Here is a 25,899-nt window from a genome sequence, read left to right as displayed (position 1 = left end):
CTTTGACTCGGACACGTGTGATACCGATTGTCTCCTCTTTCTATAACCCAGTTCCAAATGTACACAAAAGTTTCCCCTTTTTTTCTCCCCTTTACTTTCGTCGAATTCGGTCCTAGTTGACCCGTTCCTCTACTCCTCGTTTACGTCCTCATCCGGTTACTTTTAATTCTATAAATTTTCTTTCGACAATCTCGTTAATGTTTTTCTAATTACCCTTCTTTATTTGTTTCAGGTGGGTGGAAACGATGCTTTCTCCATAATATCGAAAAATAACAGGTCAGTGGGCAAATAGAAGTTTCACTTTTCGACAGTTGTCGAAATCATAAAAGAAAATCAACTTTACCTACGTTTTGTCGCTGTTTAAATAACAATAAACAATCTTCAACCTTTTGTTGTATTTTAAATCAGTTGAAAGTGGGATTAATGGGTCAGGTTTTTGTGACATGATTTGCAAGCAAAAATCTCAATCCAGACACAGTATATACAGTTTTCAGTTGAAATTATAAATAAACAATAATAGAGTTATAATTGGATATACAAATACAATATTAAACTATTAAAATCCATTTCTTTTGGGTTACTTGTTCCTGGGTGTTTGTTTGCTATCATTTCTTATTCTTTTTATTTACTTTCTTTCTGTAAATTGTCGATTTACGGTTTTCTTTCTTCTCATATCTCCTTTCTCGCCTTCGCTTTTTATTTAGTTTTGAAATTAACAGTTCAAACAGGCCAAACGTCGTAAAACTGGGCAATCAATATATTAATAATAATATTAATTTATATAAAACGCGTCGAACATAGAACCAGGTTAATAAAGTTGAAATATTTACAACCTTGAAAAAGAAACACATAGTATAAAACGGACGCGAACTAGAATAAATACGAACGAAAAATAATATATAATACTGTGATAAACAATGACGAACAAGTTATCTGGAGAATAAAATTTGTTATTGTTTTCCAGAGAAAAAAAATAGTCTAAGGGAGCCCTGTACTATCATGTTCACGCATTGTGAGCAATAATGTATTTAGATGCGCTCCGTTGTACCATTTTAATCTTGAGCTCTGACCGGAATGCAGCGAGACCAGGCGGACCGGAGTCAATCACACTGATAACATTTTACTATTTACACAATAGTAAAACTTAAAGGGTAAATATCAGAAAAACAAGTTAAATTTAAATTAACCTCTTTTGGCCATTATCTACTGTTGTTGATTTTATGTTCATGTTAATCTATATTTGAATTTTAGTTTGCCTGGACTAGGCGTTTATAACAAAAGAAACGGTTAAAAAAATGCAAAAATTCCTGAAATTTGGAGAACCAAAAAAGCCAAAACTGGCCGGTTAGACCCTTTTTGCTGCTTTCCAAAGTTGTCCATATTTTATTCATATTATACGTTTTGTTCGTATGGGCTAGGCTGAATAAACAGTTTATAGCAAAAGAAACGATTAACAAATGTAAAAATTCCTGAAATTAGGAGAACCAAAAAAGATAATTACCCCATTTGAACGATTTTTTTATTTGCAAAATAAGGAAAAGTCAAATATAGAGCAATTTTAGAAAACATAAAACCAACCATCATTATTATATAAATCTAATTTGATTTAATTTAATTCCCGTTCCCTTCCCTTTTTCTCTTATCTTTCTCTCTTTCTTTCTCATTCGTTCCTATATTATTGATTTTTAAACCTCTCTTACTCTATGTAACTATCTCTTTATTTTTCTCTACTTTTCTTTCTTTCACACATGTCTTTCTTTAAGACATTACATATCTTTTCAATTCTTTCCTATGTTTACTTTTTTAGCTTTCATCTATAGTCTCTCTTCACTATCTCATTATTTCTCTCTTCTCTCTACATTCATAAATTCCAGTTTTCTTATATTACACTTATAATATTCTTGTCCATCTATGTACCTACCTATTTTTTAATTTATACATATCTCTTTATCTATCTCACCACTTTTCGCTCCTATCTCTCTTTCTTTCTCTTTCTCTCTCTCTCACTCTCTCTCTCTCTCTCTCCTTATTCTCTACACTCTTAGTAATAAAACATATCGAATTTTAAGTTATTCTAACTAAAAATCAATACAAAACAATAGTGTAATATTTAAAAAAATTGACCTGTGGAAAAATTCGTGAATTTCCATGCAGTTAGTTGAACCGGTGGATACGATTGGTTGATAAATGATTGCACGACTTCCTAACATAACGGTTAATCACTAAGATTGCAGTATAATTATAATTATGATAATTAATCAATTATGTATGAAACATTTATCAAGCAATAACCACTAATTATTTATTCCGTATTAATTTAAATATTCTTAATTGTTTTTACTTAAATTGTTTCTGCGCATAATTCTAATTTTTTCAAATGAACTTTTCACTATCGGTAATGACCTGGCCAAAACGCTTTCCCTGCATAATCGTGGTTATGATGATTACGATTCTGACAAAACCTTTTTCCTACTCTTAAAAGAGGGACTTTATAATTCTTGGATTTTCGATAGTATGTAGTACTCTGTTTAGGTGTAAGGATTAATAGGATAGAATTAGACTTTTGAGTAGTTTATATTTAAGCTGATAAGGATTAGATTTAGTTAGTTTTTCCCGAGAAGTTACCGTCTTACATTGGATATAGGTAAGCATATTGCCTAGCTTATCACTTCCTGGTATAAGAAACAGCATTCTTTTGCGTTTTTCATGGTTAAGCTCTATCGGCAAACTGTCAAAGGGATCCGATTCTACCCTCGTTTTGAACGGTCCACCGTGAAATGTGCGGAGGCGAAGGCGGAGAGATTCTTCTGGGATTACCGTCGGTCAAAAGCCCGCCGAGGAAAGTCGCCGTGACTCGGACCAGTGTAGGACGTGGAAGTGAAATTGTCAAGTTCATTGTAGCCTTGCGCAAGGCCGGTTATTGTTTACGCGTTTACGGACCCCTGGAATCACACGGGCCCCACCATTATGCAACGGTCGCGCGCGGATCAAATCCGAAGGGGACACCGACCCTTGTCTAGTCGTAAGACGATCACCGTTCGAATCCGGATAAAAAATCCTAACACGCCATAACCTAACGAAATATTGTAATATTGGGTTGTCCGGAAAATAATGCAGGTTTATCGTTATAAAATAAAAACAATTATTATTTTATTGGGTGGGTTAAGATAGAAGGTCACGAGGTCATCGTCGTTTAAACGGCGTGGAGGATTGTAAGGGTGAGATGTTGGTGACTGGCTAGAGGGTTAGAGCGGAGGGACAGTTTAGAGTGGAAATGGAAGAAGCGGGTTCGGATAAGATCTTTCACGAAAGGGGTTTAAGAAGTTTAAAAACTTTATTGATCATTTGATTGGTGATGGAGAACGGTCATTGAGGATACGGCGGAGAACTTTAGATTGAATTCGTTGGATGTTGGATGATCTGTCTGAGCCGCACAGTTTCACCCGTAAGTCCAAAAAGGTCTGATGAGTGTTTGGTAAGCGGTTAGTTTGTTATGTATGCTTAGTGTTCAGTTTCGTCCCAGTAAGTGTTTGAGTAGTCCATATCTTTTGTTAAGTCATTGGCGTTTTAATCTTGTATGTGGATTCCATGTAGGTCTGCTAGCTAAGTAAAGCCCCCATTTGGTTCGATGGTGGTATCTTGTTCTTAATGTGCACTTAAAAACAATTAAATAAATGAATTTCAAAAATTAAAATACCCCCCGTCATTTTCATACCCTTTTCCCAACGTGATTGCAACTACTTTATACCCTCTGAATAGAATTTTGAGTCTTTGTTATTAACAAATTCTGTAAACGCATTTTCTAACGACTTTTGATCTATAAAAATACAAGATGCAGACTGCTAAAAAGACTGTTTGACAAGCGATCCGAACTTACAGTAACAAACCAAAACTGCTAGCCCCTCTATATATTTTCTATGACAGCCGGGCAGCACTCAAAGCCTTAGCGTCATGCGAGGCGAAGGGAAAGAGACAGCGACACTAATGACCTGACCCTGGCATCGGTCCCTGGACATTCGGGGCATAGAGGCAACGAAAAGGTTGACATGTTGGCCAAAAAGGGACCCAACATGGACCCTCTGGGCCCAGAATCGTACTGCGGCTTAGCAGCTTGTCATAAAAGAGGATACATCTTAAAATGGATCCTTAATGAGTCCAAACCCTGATGGAACAATACCAGAGGTATGAGGCTCGCGAAGGATTCATAGAAGGACTATCCGCAAAATTTACAAAAGAATTACTGGAAGGCAACCGCAACCGAACCAGCATTCTGTTTTGACTCCTGACAGGGCTCAGCCACTTAAGAAAGCACATGCACCGGAGGACTACAGACAGCAGTAACACTGTGCAGATACTGCCAGGAAGAAGACGAGCCCGCAGAACACATGTCATATTTCTGTGAGGTCTATGTAGGTGCAGGTTCTTGTAACTAGGACAAGAAAAACCACAAGCAAGATCCTACACCAAGGAACCGCTGGCAAAGCTTTGGAGGCTGGTTAATAACCTGAAGATGTCCAGTGAGTTACAAATAATAGGGGAGCACAATAGATCTATTCAGGTCGAGGTGCAGTAGGCCTTGTGGCCGCCCCTCTTATCCCTGTCCCTATCCCTAGCCCCACCATGGACTTGAACTGTACGGAACCGCTAAGCGTTCAAATCTTAACAGACTACCTTACAATTTAAAATTCTTCAATAATCGTTAATTGCTCCCCTCATTTCTCCCTTTTATGTCTTTAACCATACAATTCATACCGACATAAAAATCCCATTCGTGTCCGACCTTGCCCAAATTCGTTACCAAATTTTTCACTCTAAACTACCCTATCAGTCCAGCCCCTTAATCCGCGAATTGTGATTCTCAACATTAACCGCAACATTATTTATGTTGTCAAATGTTGTCCAGCGATCTGGAGAGTAGGAAGGGTAAGGCAGAAATTTATAACCAAGATCCAACAGTTTTCGTGTTGTCACATGTGAGATGGGGCCGAGCGTTGTCGTGCAACAGAATCGGCATTTTCTTCTTCACCGAAGATGGCTACAATAATGCCAATTTCTGGTGCATTGCTTCAAATTGAGAGCAAACCATTTCAGCATTGATTGTTCCGCCAGGATTCAAGAAGCAGAACCAGCTCAAATGAAGCTTTACCAAAGAGTTACCACCACTATTTTTTGATGAGTCGGTGCTTTGGAAAATATGCTCGGCTTCTCCTTTGTCATCCACTGTCTAAAACGTGTGCTGTTATCGTATAGAATCCACTTTTCATCACAAGCAATAATAATATCCAGAAAAGGTTCGTTTCTACTAGGCAAAGAAGTATTGCGCGAACCTCGCGACTTTTTTAGCGATCTTTTAATGCTAAAGATGCTTGAAAGATTCTCTGCAAGTTCTGAAATAATTTTTTGTGGATTTTCTTCCAAAGCTCATCATCTAGGGAAGAAAACCTTCCACGACCTTCTTTGCACTCAAGGCTGAAGTCTCCCCCTAGAAATTTTTTAAATCATCTCTGAACGGTGCTCTCACTCACGTTGTCATCAGCCCAGATTTCATTAATGTTTCTGGCCATTTGGGCACCGTTCAGACCGAATGTAAATTCGTAAAATGAAATTACGCGAAAATCATGCCTTGACAACTTAATAAGGGCTGAATGAACTAAGGTAAACGAATATTTTTGTTTGGAAGAGGATTAAAAAGTATTGTTATTCATACAAAAGAATAATCCATCAAACGTAAACAGTTTATTATAGAGTAGGGTAATTGAAAGAAAACATGGAAACCTGCATTATTTTCCGGAAAACCCAATTTTTTAAATTTAAGGTGTGTAGGGTGATGACCTAAACTGAAGATCCGACCAAGAGTCGTTTGACCAATCCCACCACTGTCTATGGCGAAATTCACAAACAGTAAAAACACCACAGGTGGAAGATAAGGTTTAATGGCCAAGTCGTGTTTATGTAAACTGTAAAAAAAATAGACTTTGTTCAGATTTTACTGGGACCTTAAAAGAGTTGCACATTGTTCAAATACATTAGATTTCGTGGTCCGATTGACCAAGTCACATCTTTTAATTTATTAATCTTTATGTAATGTATTGGTTCAGATAAAAAAACAATAGCAAAAAGGAGGGAAAATTCGAAAGGTTGGATTGAGAAGGGAAGTTAGTGTCTGAATGGATCGAAGTCACAATAGCTCAAGTGGCGTACATAGCCGAAGGTCGTGGGTTCGAATCCCGCTCGTGGTACTAGCTTTTTTATTTCAACCAATACCATAAAGATTAATTGATTGTTCAAATATTTGAATTAAACCTTACAAACTCAAATTCGCTCGTTAAAAATGGTACTCTACCTAACTAATTTCTTTCTTCCTAATTGGACGAACCGAATGAAATAAAATTAGACAACATTGTTTACCATGTATAGCAAGTTTCTAATAAATGTTGTTGGGACCTGGAAAAAGAAAAGTTCACTATTTAAAAGTGGAGTTCCACCTTGATCAATTGAATGGAAAAAATTAGACTTCCTTTTTCTTCCAAACAATTCTTCTCCAGTTTTATTCAAAATTTTTCATAAAGATAAAATCAATTAATATAAAATCGAATTTTAAGTGTGCTCATTTCATTCGATTTTCTATCCATTCTTATGTCATGATACATTTCAAAACTTTGTTTTGATACTAATAATCCTAATTTTGTAATTATTATTTGTCGATCTACAGTGCAGGAAGTGATTTCATACTCGATCCTAGTGCCTCGATGCACTTACCGTCTGAAAGTGGGTTGTTGACGTCAATTAGCATAAACGGTCGCCGATCGTTTTATGCCCTTTCGCTTATTGAGTTAACGCTTGGGCCAAAACTTGCGTAAACAGTTATGAAAGTAGCCGCGTTTAAAAAGATTTAAAGAGAGCAGCGGAAACGCCGGCGTTGCGTAAGGTCCAGTTACACACGATTTGAAACACATCTCTTGAATTACAAGGAAATAATAAATACAGCACTTTTCTGCCGTCGATTTGTATGCGACTTCCACTTTCTCACCCGGGTCCTGCTCAACAGCAGGTTCCTTGGTTGGAAGGAACTAATATCCCTATCTCGGAGAAACCATCTTTGGATAGTACTTCGCGAGATGGACCTGAATCTCAAGGGCATCTCAGATGTATCGTCCATCCTCTCGGATTTTAAGAATAAATAAAAATAATAAATTGGCCTAAAAGTGATCAATATTTTAAACTATAAAAGTGTACAAGCTATAAGACATAGATCCAAAAACAATATACCTTTAGCATATGGTATATGTACGCTATTGAGTAGTTTTAAGGATTAAGTTATTTTAAACAATTGATAAGACAGATCGATCTTAAGATCATCCTAGTATGCGTGGCTGAGCACATCATTCGGTCAGCCATCGCAAATCTGGTTAATTCAACGTATCTAGGCCGTTTTAACAGACCCAGTTTCGACGTATGCTGACTGCGACAATTACCTTTAACAGCGACATGGCGAAGATTGACGATGCCACCGTCACTCCGGAACGGTGATGCCCCAGTTGTGAACGCAGACAGACCTCAAACCATTGGACAACTTTGTCGAGCTTGGAGTTTCCTTTTGTTTTCACCTCTGGACGATTAATAACCATGAGGGAACATATCTTTCCTAATCAGGTTTTTTTTCTCCCTTCTTCTTAATTACACGGCCCGTCCGTTTATATTGCATGGCATTATTATTTAATTGCAATCTCTTTATAAAGGCGAACAACATGAAAAACAGATTATTAGACAGAAGAGTAATCAAGAGTTTGTAAACCAGTATGATATAGGACTGGAATATAATCAACTTCAAATGAAATGTCACTTCATCTTCATGTTTTCCTGAACTGAAGATCTTCTACAAAAAGGTCTGATGTTGCCAAATTCTACATAACATATTATTAAATCTTTTTCGTAAATACTCAATTTCTGATCACATGTATGCTTTAGATCATTTATATAAAACTATTGAATCATATACAAAGCTATGAGAATCACCTGCCTGGGTTTTGACAGTCAAATCTCGGTCTTATCCGTCCCGCTGCCAAATTTAAGGTCTTGGGGCTGTCAACAGCTAGGCCATTTCAGCCCACACGTGTAGTTTTTAAACCTAGACACACTCTGGTTCATTCTTAAATATATTCTTTCTTATTTATATACCATTTAATCAAAAAGTTGATTGAATACTCGATATTCTACTGTCTGCCCGCTCTTACTACAAAATCACGCTAATAAATACATTCACTCTCAATACAACAAAACGGGACACAAAACGTTATGGTCAAGCAAAATTTTAATGTTGGGTGTCGTTCCTACTCGCTCTCTATATGGGGCCAATGAGACGTCTTTCAATTATGTGGGACACCATTCTCTACATGCTGGACATATACGCAGGCTTCTGCCCAAAAATCTGTGCGCCAACCTCGCATGGCCACTATTCTAAAGCGGCCCATAGACGATCAATATTATTGCATAATATTTTGGATTGTGCAATTTAATTGATCGTGAGTAGACGATATTGAAAGTTTGTGCAATACATTGCATGATTGAAAAGTTGAAAATATATTGTACAACCTGGAAAATATTGCACCGCCTGTTGGCATTATTGAGCAATATCAGTCAGTTTGTGAAGTACAACAAGTAGTAACAAAATACTGCACAGATTCAATATCGCCTTCAAACTATTCAAGTTCATTGCACAAACAAAATTTTGTACAATATTATTGAACGTTAAGGGGCAACCGTCAATTTATTGTGCAATCTATATTGTACAATAATATTGACCATCTATGGGCCGCTTAAGTACGGGTGAGCACGACATCTATAAAATACAATATATTGTACAATAAAACACCCCTGTTTTATCTAAAAATCGAAACAGGGGACTTAATTTAGTCTTTTAGTCTTGCCATAGTGTTATGTTATAATTGTACATTAATTAAATTTTCTTGTAAAATGTCATATTTATTTACATTTTTCATATCTGAAGAACTAACAAAGGCTATATTTTCATAAATTGATAATATTGGCTACTTGTTATATAGGTTGTTTTTTCAAAAATCGTTATCATTACATTTTTTAAGAATCTCGGTACATGATAATTATACATTAGAATTTCAAAAAGAAAAAATCCGTAACATGGCGTAATAATATAGAAATAATAAATTATTTATAAAAATACCGTTTTAAGAATATTATGTATTTTTATAGCAATCATCAGCTCGATTAGTATGTAAATTAAAGTCGACCAATAAATTTTTGAAATGTCAAGAAATGAAAGTTCATTAGCAACTTTCCTCGTTTCTATTATAAATTCGTCATTAATAGTCCGCTAGAAAGGGATGGAAAAATAATTTGATAATTGTTGACTTATCTCGTGGTAATGTTAAGAAGTTCCACATTGTGACTTCCACTTAAGGAATTCTCTTTCTCTTTTGATTTTAGAATCAAATGTGAACTTTGTATATACGACTGGCTTGATAATGATACTTTTATAAATTTTCTAATTTGATTAAATTTCTTTACTATGTATTCAATATCGCGATAATATAGTCTGCGAACATAAATTTTAGTAAAGAAAATATTTAACTTCTAACTTGAAAAATGTAAAAAAATTTAAAAACATTTTCAAACAACATAAGCATCTTTAACTATGAAACTGTGAACTCTCTTGTCTCCTAAGACTAAGTCTCCTACAGGCATGTACTCGAAAAGCTAGTCCTATCCTTCCTGCAGGAAATCCTATCTACAACCAAATTTATTCCTGACCTCCGATTTGGCTTTCACTTATTACTCTCAAATCCACTAAATTCACAGTTCCCATCTCATGATATCCCAACATCCCCAGGGGGGTAAGAAGTTCTACTCTGGAACCTCATTTCAAGAAAATACTTTCTTATAATCCCATCTATAGGATCGTTTGTTCCACATTGCTTGCCAGACTCTTCCATTCAAACCTTTTTGGTGTTCATCAAGGGAGCATCCTAGGTCTACTGCTGGAACTCAAATCCTTTCTTTCGATCGTTTTCATAACATCTACTTAGAATTAAAGAATTCTGTACAATATTACTTTTTATCCTTGTTCATCAGATATTTAAAAAAAAATCTTCAGTTGATTTCAATAGAAATCGTTACAGAAATGTATAATTATCAGAATAAAGCTGATCTTAGTAGATTACAAATAGTTATGATTAAATATTTAAAAAAAAACTTCTAGCTACTTTTAATTTTAATAATTAAGTTAATTTTTAAAAAATAAAGTCCATTATATTTAGTGGTCTATTGACCAAATTACTTCTTTCAATTAATTCTTCTTTTCAACTAAGGTTTTTTGTTGAGATGAAAAATTAGTGTCACGAGCGGGATTCGAACCCACGATCTTCGGCTCAATAGGCCGATGCTCTAACCACTTGAGCTATTGTGACTTTAAAGTGAGTCGTGTGTCAAGTTAAGTCACGATAAGTCAAGTGGTTAGAACCGCGGCGATTTGAGCCGAAGGTCATGGGTTCGAATCCCGCTCGTGACACTAATTTTTCATCTCAGCAAAAAACCTTAGATGAAAAGAAAGTAATTGAAATACATAAATTAAGGTTTTACAAAATGAGAAAAGCCTTCTTCCATAAAAGAATCATAAGTACGATCCAAATTAGGATTTTTATGACCTGCTGGCAATAAAGTTATTAACTAGTTTTAACTACTTTTTCTTTGATTTAATAATTTCTACAAAATCTTATACTTTCTATTGTGTTATAGTTTGGTTGTAGTATAGTTTGTATTTATACTAAATTAAAGTGACACATATTTTTGTAAATATTTTCTAGGCAATTTGTTGGCATGGCGAATTGTTCAAGTTTATAGGCAAAGATGGTATTGTGGCTAAAAAAAATTCTACTTCACTTACAACAATTTTAAAACTATGTACCTAGTTACAGTTAGTTAGTGATTTACACAGATTTTTGGACATGTTCATGTAACAAGTGTTACGTTGCACAAGAGATATATGTTGAAGGTTGAACTATTATTAATTGAACTTGTTCAGGTTAGTCTAGGTGCTAGATAAGATTGGTATTGGTGTGCAAATCAATCATTTATACAAAAAAAAAAGAGTCATACTTCCGTATTCTTTTGGATCGCGACCGATGACGGGTCGAACCGATGACCCCCCCGCAGAAGAGGTGCGTGTGTGATGCAACCGTTATGGACCCGATGTCAACATGACAAGTTAGCGGGTGTCACGGGTGTTGGCCTCGTGTTCGTCCTGTTCCGCCCCCACCTGGGGATCGCCGGTGAAACTGTCAGTGACTCGCCGAAGCTCGGATGTGGAATAGGACCAGTCGGATGTGCGGATACCAGGACAACATGTGCGGTCCAGGCCGTCACACGACCTGCAGGACATCGGCGAGGAACAGGTTGGCCTCTTTGTACAATTCGGACATCCTGTTTAGAAATTTTCGCGTTTCGAATACAGCAAAAGCCACTTTCCTCCAACGATATATCACCATTATTTACAATATGCCAAAAAGATTTCTATAACCAATTTTGACCTTTATTTTTTCAGTAAAGGTTGAAATTATAAACAGTGGACATTTTCCTCTTAGGAACGTAAATTAAGTCTTGTGCAAATTAACAAATTTATAAATAAATATGTTCATATGAAGTTAATATCCCTATAATTTCTTGATAGCTAATATTTTTTGCCTTTTGGTAAGTCTATTATAAAATCAATGTTATCGACTGAGGATCTCGTTGTACAAAATATATGAAATAAATAACAACCAATAGTTTTAATGATTTTTTAACGTTAAAGTCTAATTAATAATTACATTATATTTATTATTTATTGACCAAATTACTTCTTTCAATTAATTAATCTTTTTATGTAAGGCTTTGGTTGAAATGAAAATGTTAGTGACACGAGCGGGATTCGAACCCACGACCTTCGGCTCAATACGCCGCTGCTCTAACCACTTGATAGCTCACGATAGCTCGAGTGGTTAGAGCAACGGCGTATTGAGCCGAAGGTAGTGGGTTCGACTCCGCACGTGACACTAACTTTTTCATTTCAACCAAAACCTTATATAAAAAGATTAACTAATTAATAATAATTAATTTTGATGGTCATTGCATAGGCGGGTCCGTTTATTCGCGCTGTTTTAAATAATTGCCAAGCTTGCTATTTTCAATGAAGTCCAAATTTTACCATAAGCTTACTAAATTAATGTTACATAGAAAATAACTTTATAATATTACAAATTTTGAATCTCTTTCTCTCCCTCTCACACTCTCTCACTCACTCACTCTCTCTCTCTCTCTCTCTCTCTCTCTCTCTCTCTCTCTCTCGCTCTCCCTCTCACTCGTTCTTACTAGTAAAGCGGGTTACTCGTGATATTAATTAATTATAGGGGTGAACGACATCCGATTTTGCAATGTCCATCTCGAGGACGGTCAAAACTCCGGGGACAAGTATATCGTTGAGAAGAATCTGCCCTTGATCCTAAAAAATATACAAATGATAAAGTATAATTTTAACTTTTTCTTTGTCTCACTGCTAGGCATAATCATCACTGATTTGTTAAGTGTAAGAGATAGATTGTGGATATTTAATTTGAATTGTAAATTAAATCGAATCTCAGCATATCTGTTTCTGGGGCGGATAGACAAACAAGAGAATAATAGAGTAAGTTACTTTAAGATTAACATACACTAGTGTATGAATATTTGTAAAGTATGTACATTTAGTAAATAATTTTCACTTGCACTGAAGCGAGCTTAAGTTGTTTCCTGACGTTTTGTCAAGTTCGATCATGGCCGACTTTTTCAATTCTTACTGAAAAAGTAGGTGAAGAGGAGCAAGAAATGATGAAGATAACATGCCGGAGTCGTAAAGCGCGACGAACAGTTACATCTAATTACGAGCAACACTCATTCGGCACACGACGGTTCATAAAAAGGATATGATCTCTTACAAATAAAAAAGAAAAAAAATTGTTGCATCACCTCGGGTGAAAAGTAATAAAATCTGGTTTAAAATACTTCGGTACTTTCACCCGATTGATATTAGTCGGGTTCGAAACCCGTTTCTCCAGGGGAGGCTTGTTTATACTGACAGGTCTGAACTGGAATCCGGGATTTTCTTTCTTTAAATAAATAGCTTCCTTGCCTGAAGTGAGTTCTTTCACGCCATCCAATTCAAAACACGTGTACAAACTGTAAATTTCAAACAAATCTAATTTTTGCAGAGGTCGTTTTATAATACTGCATCAATGCGAAGGGGATAATCCCTTTTCTAAACCAAACCCAAGGTAAACAATAAACAACATTAAATTACTAGCAATACAGGCTTTTTAGTTTTTTCAATGGCCGAATCGTTTTTGGCCTATGACATTTTTAACATTTATGAACTTTTTTTGCTAAAAAATTATTTGTGTTTAAAATCTTAAAAGACGTTATGGATATTCTAAACTGTTCTTTGAGAAAAGTGAAGAGTTAAGGAGTGGTTACAACTTGTTTCTTTCTGTACTCTTTTAAGTGTAGGCTTACTTCAAAGAGGACTTCCTTTGCTGGGTTCCTCTTTTCTGAACTTCATCATATAAATACACTTTACTATTATCCATTACCTAATAAATATTAAATTACAGCAAATAAATAAACAGGACATTAGCCCTAAAGTAGTACGTAACACTAAATAACATCTGAAATTTTTATGGAGTAATAATTAATCGATGATTGCAGTTTACAAAACACTACAAAACGAACTCCTCAGAAGCCTTCTTTGGATAAGTTTCCTTGTTTTTTATGTGTGCTTTTAAAGGCGGTGGCAAACTTCAGTTTCTCAAGAGATCTTTTTATTTCGCGTATGTCCCCGACATCATCGTCATCATTGGACTAACAATTGGTAATTTTCGCAATTTTAAATCTTGAAGATGCTCGAGTGTTCCTTGGCCTGTCAATGTATAATTTTTTGACTCGGTTAAGGATTGAAAAGATTATAATATAATTTCGAGTGATATTAATTTTCTATAACTAGATTATCATCCTGATCTGCTACATATTATCAGTAGTGGTTTGATTGGATAAGTCAGCATTTCTTGTGTATCGAATGTCTGTTTTCTTCATAATTTTTTAAAGGTAGTTAAAGTGATAGAATTGTTATTAAATTACATTTTTGTTGTTATTTGTTTGATTCGGTCGTTTGTCGACTCTTTTTTATTTATTTTTTCTAATTTTTAGTCCGGGAATAGATAATTTTTGTATTTTTGAGTTTTTTCGTCTTGAACTTATTATGTTTCTATATTTCTAGGGTTTTCAAGCGTGCCCATTTGTCGGACGACATGGAGCAAAATAAGTAGTCTAATTTTCCAACTTTGTCCCTTAACCTTATATGTTCTTCGGATCTGTTTTTTTCTTTGTTTCTGCCTATCTGCCTAGTTTATTTTTCTCGGCAATCATATGTTAATGTACGTATACACATTATTTTGAGATCGTGAGATGCGGTCTGGTGTGACGTAGGTTTTAGAAAAACATTTTCTTTATCGTGCCAACGTTTCGATCTTTATTGAGACCATCTTCAGGGCCCAAAGTGTTTGTTTTCTGTGTAGATGTGTCATTCTTGTCTGTCGTGTTGAGAGTGCCCCACAGAAAACAAACATTTTGAGCCCTGAAGATGGTCTCAATAAAGATCGAAACGTTGGCACGATAAAGAAAATGTTTTTCTAAAACCTACGTCACACCAGACCGCATCTCATGATCTCCAAATAATCATTGGTTAACGGTCACTAAACAACATATGTATACAGACTTTATTTAGAGGGTACATGTCGTTTTGTCTCCAGAGTTTTGGATATGCTTGTTATATTTAGTGCAGTTTTAATGCTTCAGATTGTTAAACACACTAATTTATACTTTTTTCTACTAGGTGGGCGATTGTAGTCATTTAATGTGTGATTTTGAGATATGGTTATGTTTTTATGTAAATCTTTTCTAGTTAGTTAATTGTATCTATATTTAGCAGTTGATAAGTGATATGTTTTTTGTTGTTTGTTTTCGTATTGCTGTTTTTACCTGGTTTTGTATGTCCGACGCCATTATTCAGCCTTTGTTTCCTGTGTTATTTTCCTTCCTTTTTATATATTTTGTAAGAGAGAAATGGAGTGTTCCTGTAATTGTAATGATTAGTTAATCACGCTGTTTTTTGGTGTGACATCTTCATTGATTGGTTTGTGTGCTATTTTTATTAACTGTGTTCCTTGTTATGCGTGTCCAAAAGCGGAATTGGTATTTTCGTGTTATTGGAGTTGTCAACTTGGTCTGCCTATCTTCGTTAGGTTTGTACATTAGATTACATCTACATCATAATTGATTACTTTGATTAATTTTTGATCATTGATCATTCATTTTTGTTACTTGTGTTCTTTGAAAACATTAAGCAAAAGTGGACAGTTCATATTAATTGGAATTGCTAACGTTAGCTGGTTTTGTCTGTCATATACCGTATTCAGACATCGGCTTTTTTTTAAATTTATACATTTTAAAGAATGATAAGAGTGTTCCTTTGATTGGAATGGGTAAATTTCTAGGTATGCCTATCCTGGCTGGTTTAGCCTGTTGGACAGCATCTAGATTGATTGAATTGTGCGTTATTTTTGACACAAGTGGAGTGTATCTATCGTTAAAAAGAGAAGAGAAAATATCTTGCGTAGAAGTGCAGTTAACTTCTAGTTCAGCTTCTTTTAGCTGGTTTTGTCTGTCAGACGTCATATTTGGTCTTTAATTTGTTTATTGTAATTTTTTTTTTAGTTAACTTCTAGTTCAGCTTCTTGTTACCTTCCCTAGCTTAGCTGTGTTTTAGCTTGTTACCTTTGTTAGTTCGTTTTGTCTGTCATGCGCATATTCAGTCATAGGGAGTTCCATTTTATACGGTTTGGAATTCATTAGATTTCCAAAAGAGGAGTGTTTGTGCTTTGGATTTGCTAACTTCTAGGTCTGCCTATTATGGCTGGTTTTATCTGTCAGATAACATCTTGACTGATGTGTATGTTATTTTTGTTAGATGTGTTCATGTTTAGACGTTAAGTAGAAGTGGAATGTTTCTATATTTAAGAAAAGAAGAGAAGTGTTCGTGTTATTGGAGTTAAACTTATTAAACTTTAACTTAAAAAACTTAAACTTTTAACTTAAAACTTCTAAGTCTGCCTATTTTAGTTGGTTTTGGTGGTAGAATTTAAAATGTGTTGTTGAGATGTTATATTTTGTGTCTGTTTTTGTTTTCTAGTTTGTTTATTGTATCTAAGTCGTAATCGCTGTTGTGTTATATTTTTTACCGTCTGTAGTTTCTACTTGTATTATTTATTATTTATTGGTCCTTTTTAAGTCTGAGTATCAGACAGACAACAGCGATGACAAGCAAGGAACATATTATTACATGTTCATCATCAGGCAGATCTTTACATTTAAAAAAATCAATGCTTAATTAATAATTTTAATGAATTGAATGGTTTTATGACTTTTTCATCAGCAATAAAATGCAGAGTGCATTGCCAGACCCACGGAGGACATTTACAAATATGTATATACAGGCAATGATTATTGGTAGACGTTCCAGGAGCCAACATTAGGTAGAAACAATGAGATTTCTAAATTTCTCGAACGCTCTTAATTAGTTCATATACCAGCGGCACGTCCACTTCCCCGGCTAATTGGCGGCTGCCAGACGCACGTCCAGATCTGCTCGGCTGAGGAATCTAAAATCTCCCTCGGTGTAACTGTTGCACTCCCGCTTCGCCGCAGAGAATGCGAACTCAGTGCGAAATCCATGAAAATCGAAAAACGCGAGCGGAAGATGGCATCGCGGTTTCGTAACAGCCGGGTGAAATGGAAAGCTAGGAGGAAAATGTTAAATTGTGAGATATACCCTTGGGTTGGTGCAAAATTACGGCAGGTTTGGAAAATTGGTTTTATTTTCGCTAAATCCTAAAATCTAATTTATGGATTACAATAAATACTTTTAACTGTTATCTTTTGTACATGACATTTTAGTTTTTATTGAATTTTGTAAGAGTGAGGACCTGCGAAATTAAATATATCTAAACGAGATTTTCGTCAAATTTATTTGTATGAATTAAAACTTGAGCGAAGTCCGGTCGAAACCTTGCGTACCATCAATACAGTTTTGAGGGATGGAAGAAGTGAAGGTTTCAGAGATTTCGTCTTGGAGATTTTGATCTTATGCCTTCCGTTGTGGACGACGACCAACGGTGATTGAAGAAAATTCACGTAAGACAACAAGGGGAAATTGAGGAACAGCTTAGTGTTGAACACTCAAACGTTGTTCGCCAACTGGTAAAGTAAAAATTTCAGCAAGTGGGTAACGCACGAACTGACCGATGCCCAAAGAAATAGATACTTTGAAATTTGCACGTCTCTTCTATTGTGCCACCAAAATGATCCATTTCTCGATCGAATCATCATATCCTATACAATAACAGGAGGCGTCAGGCAAGCTCCAAAACACTTCCCGAAACCAAACCTGCACCCAAAAAGTTTATGGTGACTGTTTGGTGGTGTACTGCTGGGGTTGTTCACTATAATTTCCTGAATTATGGAGAAACTATTATAGCAGTGAAATATTGCCAAGAACCGATTCTTCTCCACGACGACGCCAGGCTACATGTCGGAATACCAAATCTGCGGAAACTTAAAGACTTAGGTTATGAAACCTTACCGCACCCTCCATATTCACCCGACGTCTCGCCTACTGTTTTAGGTGTTTGATCACTTCTTGAGGGATAAAATTTTTAGAGAACTCTGTGAAGCCGAAAACGACTTCCAAGGCTTTATTCTGAGTCGACATGAAGATTTTTATGTCAGTGGAATAAAAGCGTTTATTACACGTTGGCAAAGTTGTATAGATTATGATGGAAAATATTTCGAATAAATTTTCTTTCTTTTATAAAAATTAAAAATAGTTTGGACTGCCTTTTCAACACCTGCATTATTTTTGTACCAGCCCAATAATTTGGTCGTTTCTGAATATTTGGCCTTCTTATCCTCCTTGAGTCACCACAGCCATTAAAAACCCTATAAATGAAGATAAAAGTATCTAAATGTTTTTTTGAATGTATAATAAAGTAGAATATAAGTCTACGTTGATATTAAACCTTTAAGTCTTCGCATTTTGTTAAATATAAATTGTACGAGGAAGTTAATTTTTTCTAGCATTTGTAATGATTGCACTTTGAAAAGATGAAACTATTAAGCACAACATTAAGCAAAATCAAGTTGACGAATTTTTCAGGTTAGAAATTAGGAATTTTATAACACACCACCTTTATGGCTCTTGTATTGCCTGTTCCTGAGAGAATGTCGAGCATTTTCAACCTTACCTAACACCAGTACGATCTCGGATCTATCAAAGTGCCTTAATTGCCGGTAGTATATGTAAATGCTTGGGCAGGAGGGATAGACTCTGTTTTCACCTTTCGGCTCAATGACGACCCGCGGTTGACTGCTTTCCCCGGAGAAAGTTATAACAGGTGCCGTTTAACACCTTTCCCCCAGTTTACGTCGGCGTCCTTGGGCTAACGAGAACGGTCCATTTCAATAACCCACCGTCGGCCGTTTCCTCGAGGGACGGCTTGAACGAAATCTTGTCAAATCTTTCTGTAAATAGGATCGTTAATTTGACTCCCTTTAAGGAAAGTGGACGGTGGATTTATGCAAATTGTCTCTTCTTATCCGTGATAGCTGATGCGAAGGGCGCTCCTTTGTTTACAGTCGATGCTCATCTCTTTCCATCTTGATGTAATCTGAGAAGAAATTGTCACACCTAAGATGATGGCTGTACTTAATTTCTCCCTTGTTTAATTTTCGTATTAGCCGTTCTTCTTTACTTTCCAAAATTTCCTGCATGATGAAGTGGTTGGAAAACTGAATCCTTACTGTAAAGTAAACATCAATTCATTCCTTAAACAGCTTGTTATATTTTGTAACAATCTGCCAGGTGATGAACCTGCCTACAGATGCCGATGCAATTACAATTATGATCTAACTTTCTTCGCTGATTTTCTTTCTCATACTACGTCATCCTCAGTCGTCAGTTCGTTAATTGATTTTGTTCGTTGCGTTCGGTTTTATAAGGTTAAAAGAAAGGAAGTTTATTCTCCGGTTTTGTCTGCCGGACCACATATTCATTAATTGATTTTTTGTTGGTTAAGTTTCCTTTTTTATGCTTTCAAAGAGAGAAATGTAATGTGTTATTGAAGTTGTAAACATTTAGGTCTGCTTATTCACTGTTCAGATTGTCGTACACCATATTCAGACATTGGTTTGTTTGTAAATTTCTAGCTGAGTTTCCATTTCCATCCAGTGTTGATTGGCATAATTGGAGTTGTTACCTGCGAGGTTAGCCTATACTCGTTGGTTGGCTGACAGACATTTTGATTTATTGATTTGTGTAACTTTTGTTACTTATGCTCATTTTTACACATTAAGCAGAATTGGAGTTGTCGTTCAGGTCTAGTTAACTTGACTTATCTGACAGAAACCACATTGTCGCTAGTTCGAAGGTTATTTTTGTTAGTTGCGTTCGGTGTTTAAAAAGCTGGGTGCGTTCTTATGATTGGAATTGTAAACTTCTAGGTTTGCCCATTCTTGCTGGTTTTGTCTGTCAGATAACATCTCTACTGATTGATTTGTATTTTTGGTCGTTGTGTTCCTTTTTTATAAGTCTTTAAAAATAAAGTAAAGTGTTTGAGTCTTTGGAGAAGTTAACTTCTCAATTTGCCAATCTTCACTAGTTTTGTCTGTTAAACACCACATTGTCGCTGGTGCAAATGTTATTTTTGTTAATTCTGTTCTGTTTTATAGCTTTTTAACAAGAGATATGGAGTGATCTTATGATTGGAATTGCTAACGTCTAGGTTTGCCTGTTATTGCTGGTTTTGTCTGTCAGACATCTCCACTGATTGATTTTTGTTACTTGTGTTCTATGCTATACTTTTCAAAAAGTAGTGCTGGAATACTTGAGGTATTGGAATTATTAACTTATTGCTCTGTCAACTTTCAAATTACATCTTCATTGATTGGTATACGTGTTATTTTTGTTGTGTTCTTTTTATACATTAAGCAGAAGTGGTGTTCGTGGTATTGAAGTTGTTAGCATAGGTCTATGTTAGATGGTTTTATCATATGTCATATTCAGGCATTGGTTTGTGGTTATGTTTTCCTTTTTATCTGTCTTTAAAAAAAGTAGTTTTCTGTGGTTAGAATTGTTAACATGTGGCTCCGCCTATTCTAGTTGGTTTTTTTAATAGTGCCATCTTCAAAATTTGTAGACGACTGAAGATGGTAAAATGAGGAAACGCGTCTGACGGACAAAATCATGGATAAACAAACAAGTCGATCTGAGACTAGCCAAATATATTTATTGATGAAATCCTCAAATATAAGCTACAGAAGAAATCCCTTTCCGGATTTTATAGTCAGGGGAGAAAATAAATACGAGCTATGATATGCTTATAATGATCATTTTAACATCAATTAATTTTTTATTCTATTTTCTCCCCAACTACAAAATCCCGAGAAGGACGATTATTAAATTAGTTGAGGCGATTATTAAATTGAACGAAACGATTGTTAAATTGGTTGAGACGATTATTAAATTGAAAGACAATTATTAAATTGGTTGAAAAATTATTTTAAAAAACTGAAAAATGCTATAGTTGGAATATAATAGACAAAACTTTTTCGTACTAAGATGCTAAAAGTGCTGCTACAAAATCGTAGAATTGGAAAGAATCAATGTCATGCCTTGCCTGCTTATAACCCAACGTTCACGAGGAAACACTGAAGTCAAGATGATTAAAAATTATAAAAGTACTCATATGTGATAGAGTCAGATTTAGGTTAATTTTTTGCTTAGTTCAGGTCTCGTCATAGCTCACCGAAACCTACAGATTCACCTCTTACCCTTAGACCACTGGTTTATAAAATGGTGCATTCAACTAGACACCTATAAATCCAAACTCACGAATTTTGCCCTCCAGTGTAATACAATTTTATCGACTAATTAAACGTCTACTTGACAACAGACACAAATCCCATATTTGGAGATGCTGCGACATTTAGGTGTAAAAAATTTGTCCAAATCTCCAATCACATGTTAATTCACGAATGGAACGATTATTAAACCAAATGAGACGTTTATTAAATTGGTTGAAAAAATTATTAATTTGACTGAAAAATGGTACAGAAATCAGAAAGTAGTGGTAATAATAATAACGAAAGTCTTTATTTGTTTGTTCACTTATTGGAAGTATTATATAAAATAAAGTGGTCATCACTCTCGTGGTCAACTGACCAACTCTGATGTGACAACTCAACCGTCTGAGGAGAAAGTATTGTAATAGTATCTAATAAGCAGTAGTAAACAAAAAAGAAATATGACAATGGCTTGGAATAAAAATTGTGGATAGCCATCCGAACATAATGAGATTAACACACAATCAGAAAAATATTAAAATATGTTATAAAACAGGAAGGAGGCGCAGTAAGCGATTACCTTCAATGACGAGAGTTCGATACCAGTTCGCTCTTTTTCACTGGAATAGGATAATGATTCAACAAAATTTCCAAACTAAAACGGTACTTTATTGCAGATGAATTTAGAAATTGTGGACGAGCTTATCCCCAAGCTGGACCCTAATTGTCGTGGGGTCTGTGAGGGGCAAGAGTGACCGCATCTTTTAGTTTCCAGTTTCGTTCCTTTTCACTTTCTCTAACGTCGAAAAAAAAGTGGTCGGGACTTTTTAATATCTCCGTTAAACCCTTATCCTAATGGACCGGCAAGTGTTATAAGCAGTTAAGTCAAAACTTGTTTTTTAATAAACAAAATAAGTAATTAATGGAGGAAGATGAGATTTAGGAATAAAGTGAATCGTTTTATTCCGTAAGTTGTTTACATTTAACGAATAATTTCTGGGTATATTTTTATATCCGTTTCTTCTCGCTGCTTTTACACTCTGATTTATATCATTTATCATTATTGTACTAAATTTGTAATGCCAAAAAACGTTGTTTTCAAACGAATAGATGAAATAGGACAACTTTAAATCCTTTTTAGTTTCAAGACCTTATACTTTTATTTATACACAAGTGCAAGTAGACGTACGTTTGTTCGAACAACATTTCATTGCATCAATTTGGTATTATCGCAATTTTCTAGTTTTCCATGAACCCATATATATATATTACACAGGGCGGGCGACCAGGACCCGAGGGGTTAAAAGCTTGAGTAGGCCCGTACCCCATCCCTAAAAGGTCCGGGACCTGGTCGGCTCAGTCCTGCATAAACCTTTTGGACCTATTCACAAACCCCAGGATTGTGGACGATTTTATCCTGGGGAGTGTTTTGGTTATGTCCTCTCCTTCGAAAGTATTAAATCTTTCCCTAGCATACCTATCGCATTCTGCGAGGTAGTGTCGAGCCGTTTCTTCTTTTGTTTCGCAGAAGCGGCAGAAGGGGTCTGGTAGAGTACCCATTATGAAGAGGTGTCTTCTCAAGGGGCAATGGCCCGTTAGGATACCTATCAGCCTCCTTATTCCCCTCCTAGAGGCTGTCCATGGACCTATAGTGTCGAGGTTTCATCGTTATTTATAAGACTGCTTCATATAAAAATTAATAATTCTTTGACTAGATTGATCGACACGAAATCAGGAATTCCCAAGGATGTCAGTTAGGTCCCTTATTATTTCTGATATTTGTTATCGCCACATTCAAAATATTGGAAAAACATGCACTCATCAACCTGAATTTCTCAATATGTAACCACGGTATTTGAAACCGCGCGCTTGGCACATATTTTCTCGTCTTCAAGGAAACACATTAAATCATGGGTATGTTGCCTAACACTAACCCATTCCTAACCATAACCATTCTCTAATGTAAACCACTCTACAACCAAACCCTAGGATGGGGGGTGAGTTATAAAAAACAGGGGAGCATAGATCTACTCGGTCGAGGTGCAGAAGGCCTTGTGGCCGCCTCTTTTATCCCTATCCCTATCCTACTGTACCCAAACTTAACCTAATATAAACGTCCCTAACCTAGGACATCCATAACCCAAACCACACATACTTCTCTCACAACTTTAATTTAATAAAATCCCCCACATAGCAAAAACCTAATCGTAAAAAAATGGCGATGTTCCAGACCCCCTCCAAAAAAATGAGTCTATCAATGTAATTATATCTACACTGTGGCCAGGTCCATTTTTTAGTCCATAAGCTGAAAGAACTCAAAAGAAAAGATAAAAGTTTCAGACTCCCTCCCAAAAAAGTAAAAAATATCAGCCTATCAAAGTAGTGATATCTACATTGTGTCCAACCTCTCTTAAGTTAATTTTTATGAGGAACCCAGTTCTTTCATTTGTATTGGTATTACATATATATATATATATATATATATATATATATATTGGCCAATTTTTGAATGAGGATTAAAACATCGAGACCGTGTTTTCTCACACAAGTGGGCGAAGGGAAGTAAGATAACTCAAATGAAAAATACACAAAATCAACCAAAAACAGCCATTAAAATTGTATACTGCTCAATAAAACAGAATGTGATAATCCCGTCTGGTCATCCTACCTTAAATAGCTGTATGTCTCCGTGAACATTCAAACTGAATTTTTAAATTAACACTTTTTATATTGTAGATTGAAAATCGCTTTCACTGATGTGGTCCAAGGGTGCAAACTAATTTTCTTTCTCTCTCTCTCACTCTCTCTCTCCTCTCTTTCTGTCTGTCTGTCTATCTCTCTCGCTCTCTCTCTCTCTCTCTCTCTCTCTCTCTCTCTCTCTCACCACCTCACTTTCTCTTTCTCTCTCTCTACGTTAGCTCAAACAACGCTCAAACTTCTCTTTCTTTTTCAGTCAGAAATAAAAAATATTATCTATTTCATTAAGGTATTTCTAGAATTTTAATTGCTGGTAAAGTGTATTATTATTCTCCTATATAATGAGCGATCAGTCTTCCATTTAATTATGTACTAAAAACGATAAGGAATGAACCAATTAAAACAGAAAACAGTCAGTTCCTTCGACGAATTTCTTAGAATACATTCCCTAAATCAGGACTTTACATCGATTTAATAAAATAAATAAAATTCACAAAATGAACCACACCGTCATTAAAAATGTATTTTGCTTAATAAAACAAACCATATTACAAACTTCAAGGAGACTTAAAAATTTGTGTAGAAATAATGTAATTCTTAGAAGATTCCAGAAAATTAAAACTTCTTTTATTAGTAAAGATTTACGGAAATTTAAAATCGAACAATTTGACCATATTCTTAATCCCAAACTAAAGGAACGTCAAAACTTCTACAGGGGGAAATCGTACCTGCCCTATGCATATATGCGTGTTATAAAAGCCGTGAACGGGGGGGGATCTAGTTAGCTTTTTTTTAGAAACTCAAGAAATTTGACTAATAAGACGCGAGTTATCCGCCTGGTTTCAACGCACTACTTCCTCAGACTCGGCTCAAATTGGCATGGCAGTCGCGTCTAAGGAATTCTTCGACGATTCCGTGCAACGCTCTCCCATAAAGAACGCGAATTCTGATTGGAAAGATGAAGTAGAGTAAGGTAATCATTTTTGTAAACTTTTTATTTTATATGTATATAATATCCGACAATATATCTTTTTGCCAATTTCAATCAATTAAATTATTATTAAAATTCAGTTAATCAGACCGGTATATTCTCCATATGACCTAGAAAAGTTAAAAAAATCTTTTTTTATATTTCCTTTTAGATTATTTTATAATATATATTAAACACCTTGTGTCAGTTTGATATACGCCTACACGGATGGTTATCATTATTGAAGTGATTAGTATAAACCATCACTCCTGTTGAATATCAAGTGACTGTGTTACTTTCTTTCCGCATCACACACTCTCTCTCTCTCTCTCTTTCTCTCCTTTTTCCTTCTTCTTCTGTGTTGTCATCTTCGATTTCATTTCCACTGACTACAAATTTATCTATCAGTTTTTAACCCTTATATCATAACCTACTGATTTATTCATATACACGGCTATATTTTTTTGTTTGGTGACTTACTTTCTTTCTGTTTTTCATACATTTTCTTCTTTTTTATCTTTTTCTAGCTGAATGTTTTTGCAAGTTCCACTATTTCTGTCCACCTCTGTTTCACTCCATCACAATTTATCTTTTTCTCGATTTATTTTTCTTTTTCAACTCTCGTAGTGAATGACAAGTTTTTTTCGAGTTTTCTATATTACTGTATTTCTATACCGTTCTCACTCAGTCTCTCTTACTTTTGCATGGATTCACACTCATTCACTCACACACACACACTCTCTCTCTCTCTCCCTTCCTTCTTCTTTGTCTTCTGTTTTCTCCTTTTCGATTTCATTCTCATTGTCTGCAAATTTAATTATCAAGCTTATAATCCTTATATCATCACCTTCTGATTTATTTACGTACACGGTTATTATATTCTGTTTGGTGACTTACTTCTTTCTGTTTTTCATACATTTTCTTCTTTTTTTATCTTTCCCTAGCGTAATGCTTTTTCAAGTTCCACTATTTCTGTCCACCTCTGTTTCACTTCATCACAATTTATCTTTCTCTCGCTTTATTTTCCTTTTTTCATCTCTCTTAGTGAATGTCAAGTATCTATCTTACTGTCTTTCTATATCGTTCTGACTCACTCTCTCTTACTTTTGCGTGGATCACACTCACTCACTCACTATTTTTCTTTCTCCCCTCCTCCTTCTTTGTTTTCAGTTTTCTCCTTTTCGATTTCATTCTTATTGTCTACAAATGTAACTATCAAGCTTGTAATCCTTATATAA

General features: G+C 35.3%; 2 protein-coding genes and 1 non-coding gene across 6 annotated transcripts in view; 1 reads left to right on the top strand and 2 right to left on the bottom strand.

Annotated features, from left to right (window-relative positions):
* Positions 1 to 25,899, top strand: part of LOC106662165 (espin) — a 127,968-nt gene that overhangs the window by 28,390 nt on the left and 73,679 nt on the right. Inside the window, exon 1 of one of the 4 annotated variants that reach the window (XM_014386013.2) lies at positions 1,017 to 1,151. The exons of 1 other annotated variant lie outside the window; for it this stretch is intronic. Coding sequence is in view for 1 of the 3 variants with exons in the window: in XM_024226948.1 (XP_024082716.1) it covers positions 11,356 to 11,426 (71 nt within the window). In the remaining 2 variants the exon portion in view is untranslated. Of the gene's footprint in view, positions 1 to 1,016; positions 1,152 to 2,624; positions 2,645 to 11,340; positions 11,427 to 25,899 lie in introns of those variants that run through there. 2 more of the 4 variants (XM_024226949.1, XM_024226948.1) reach the window with 2 other exon arrangements.
* Positions 1 to 25,899, bottom strand: part of LOC106662169 — a 108,717-nt gene that overhangs the window by 16,002 nt on the left and 66,816 nt on the right. The window lies entirely within an intron of this gene.
* Trnan-auu lies at positions 10,369 to 10,442 on the bottom strand. Its single transcript has one exon. It is a non-coding gene; the product is annotated as a tRNA-Asn (tRNA).

Source organism: Cimex lectularius, unplaced genomic scaffold, assembly GCF_000648675.2.
Source record: "Cimex lectularius strain Harlan isolate CLEC.00 unplaced genomic scaffold, Clec_2.1 scaffold122, whole genome shotgun sequence".
NCBI lineage: Eukaryota > Metazoa > Arthropoda > Insecta > Hemiptera > Cimicidae > Cimex > Cimex lectularius.
The sequence above is the reverse complement of the archived record's forward strand: the minus strand, read 5'-3'. Positions and strand labels throughout refer to the sequence as shown.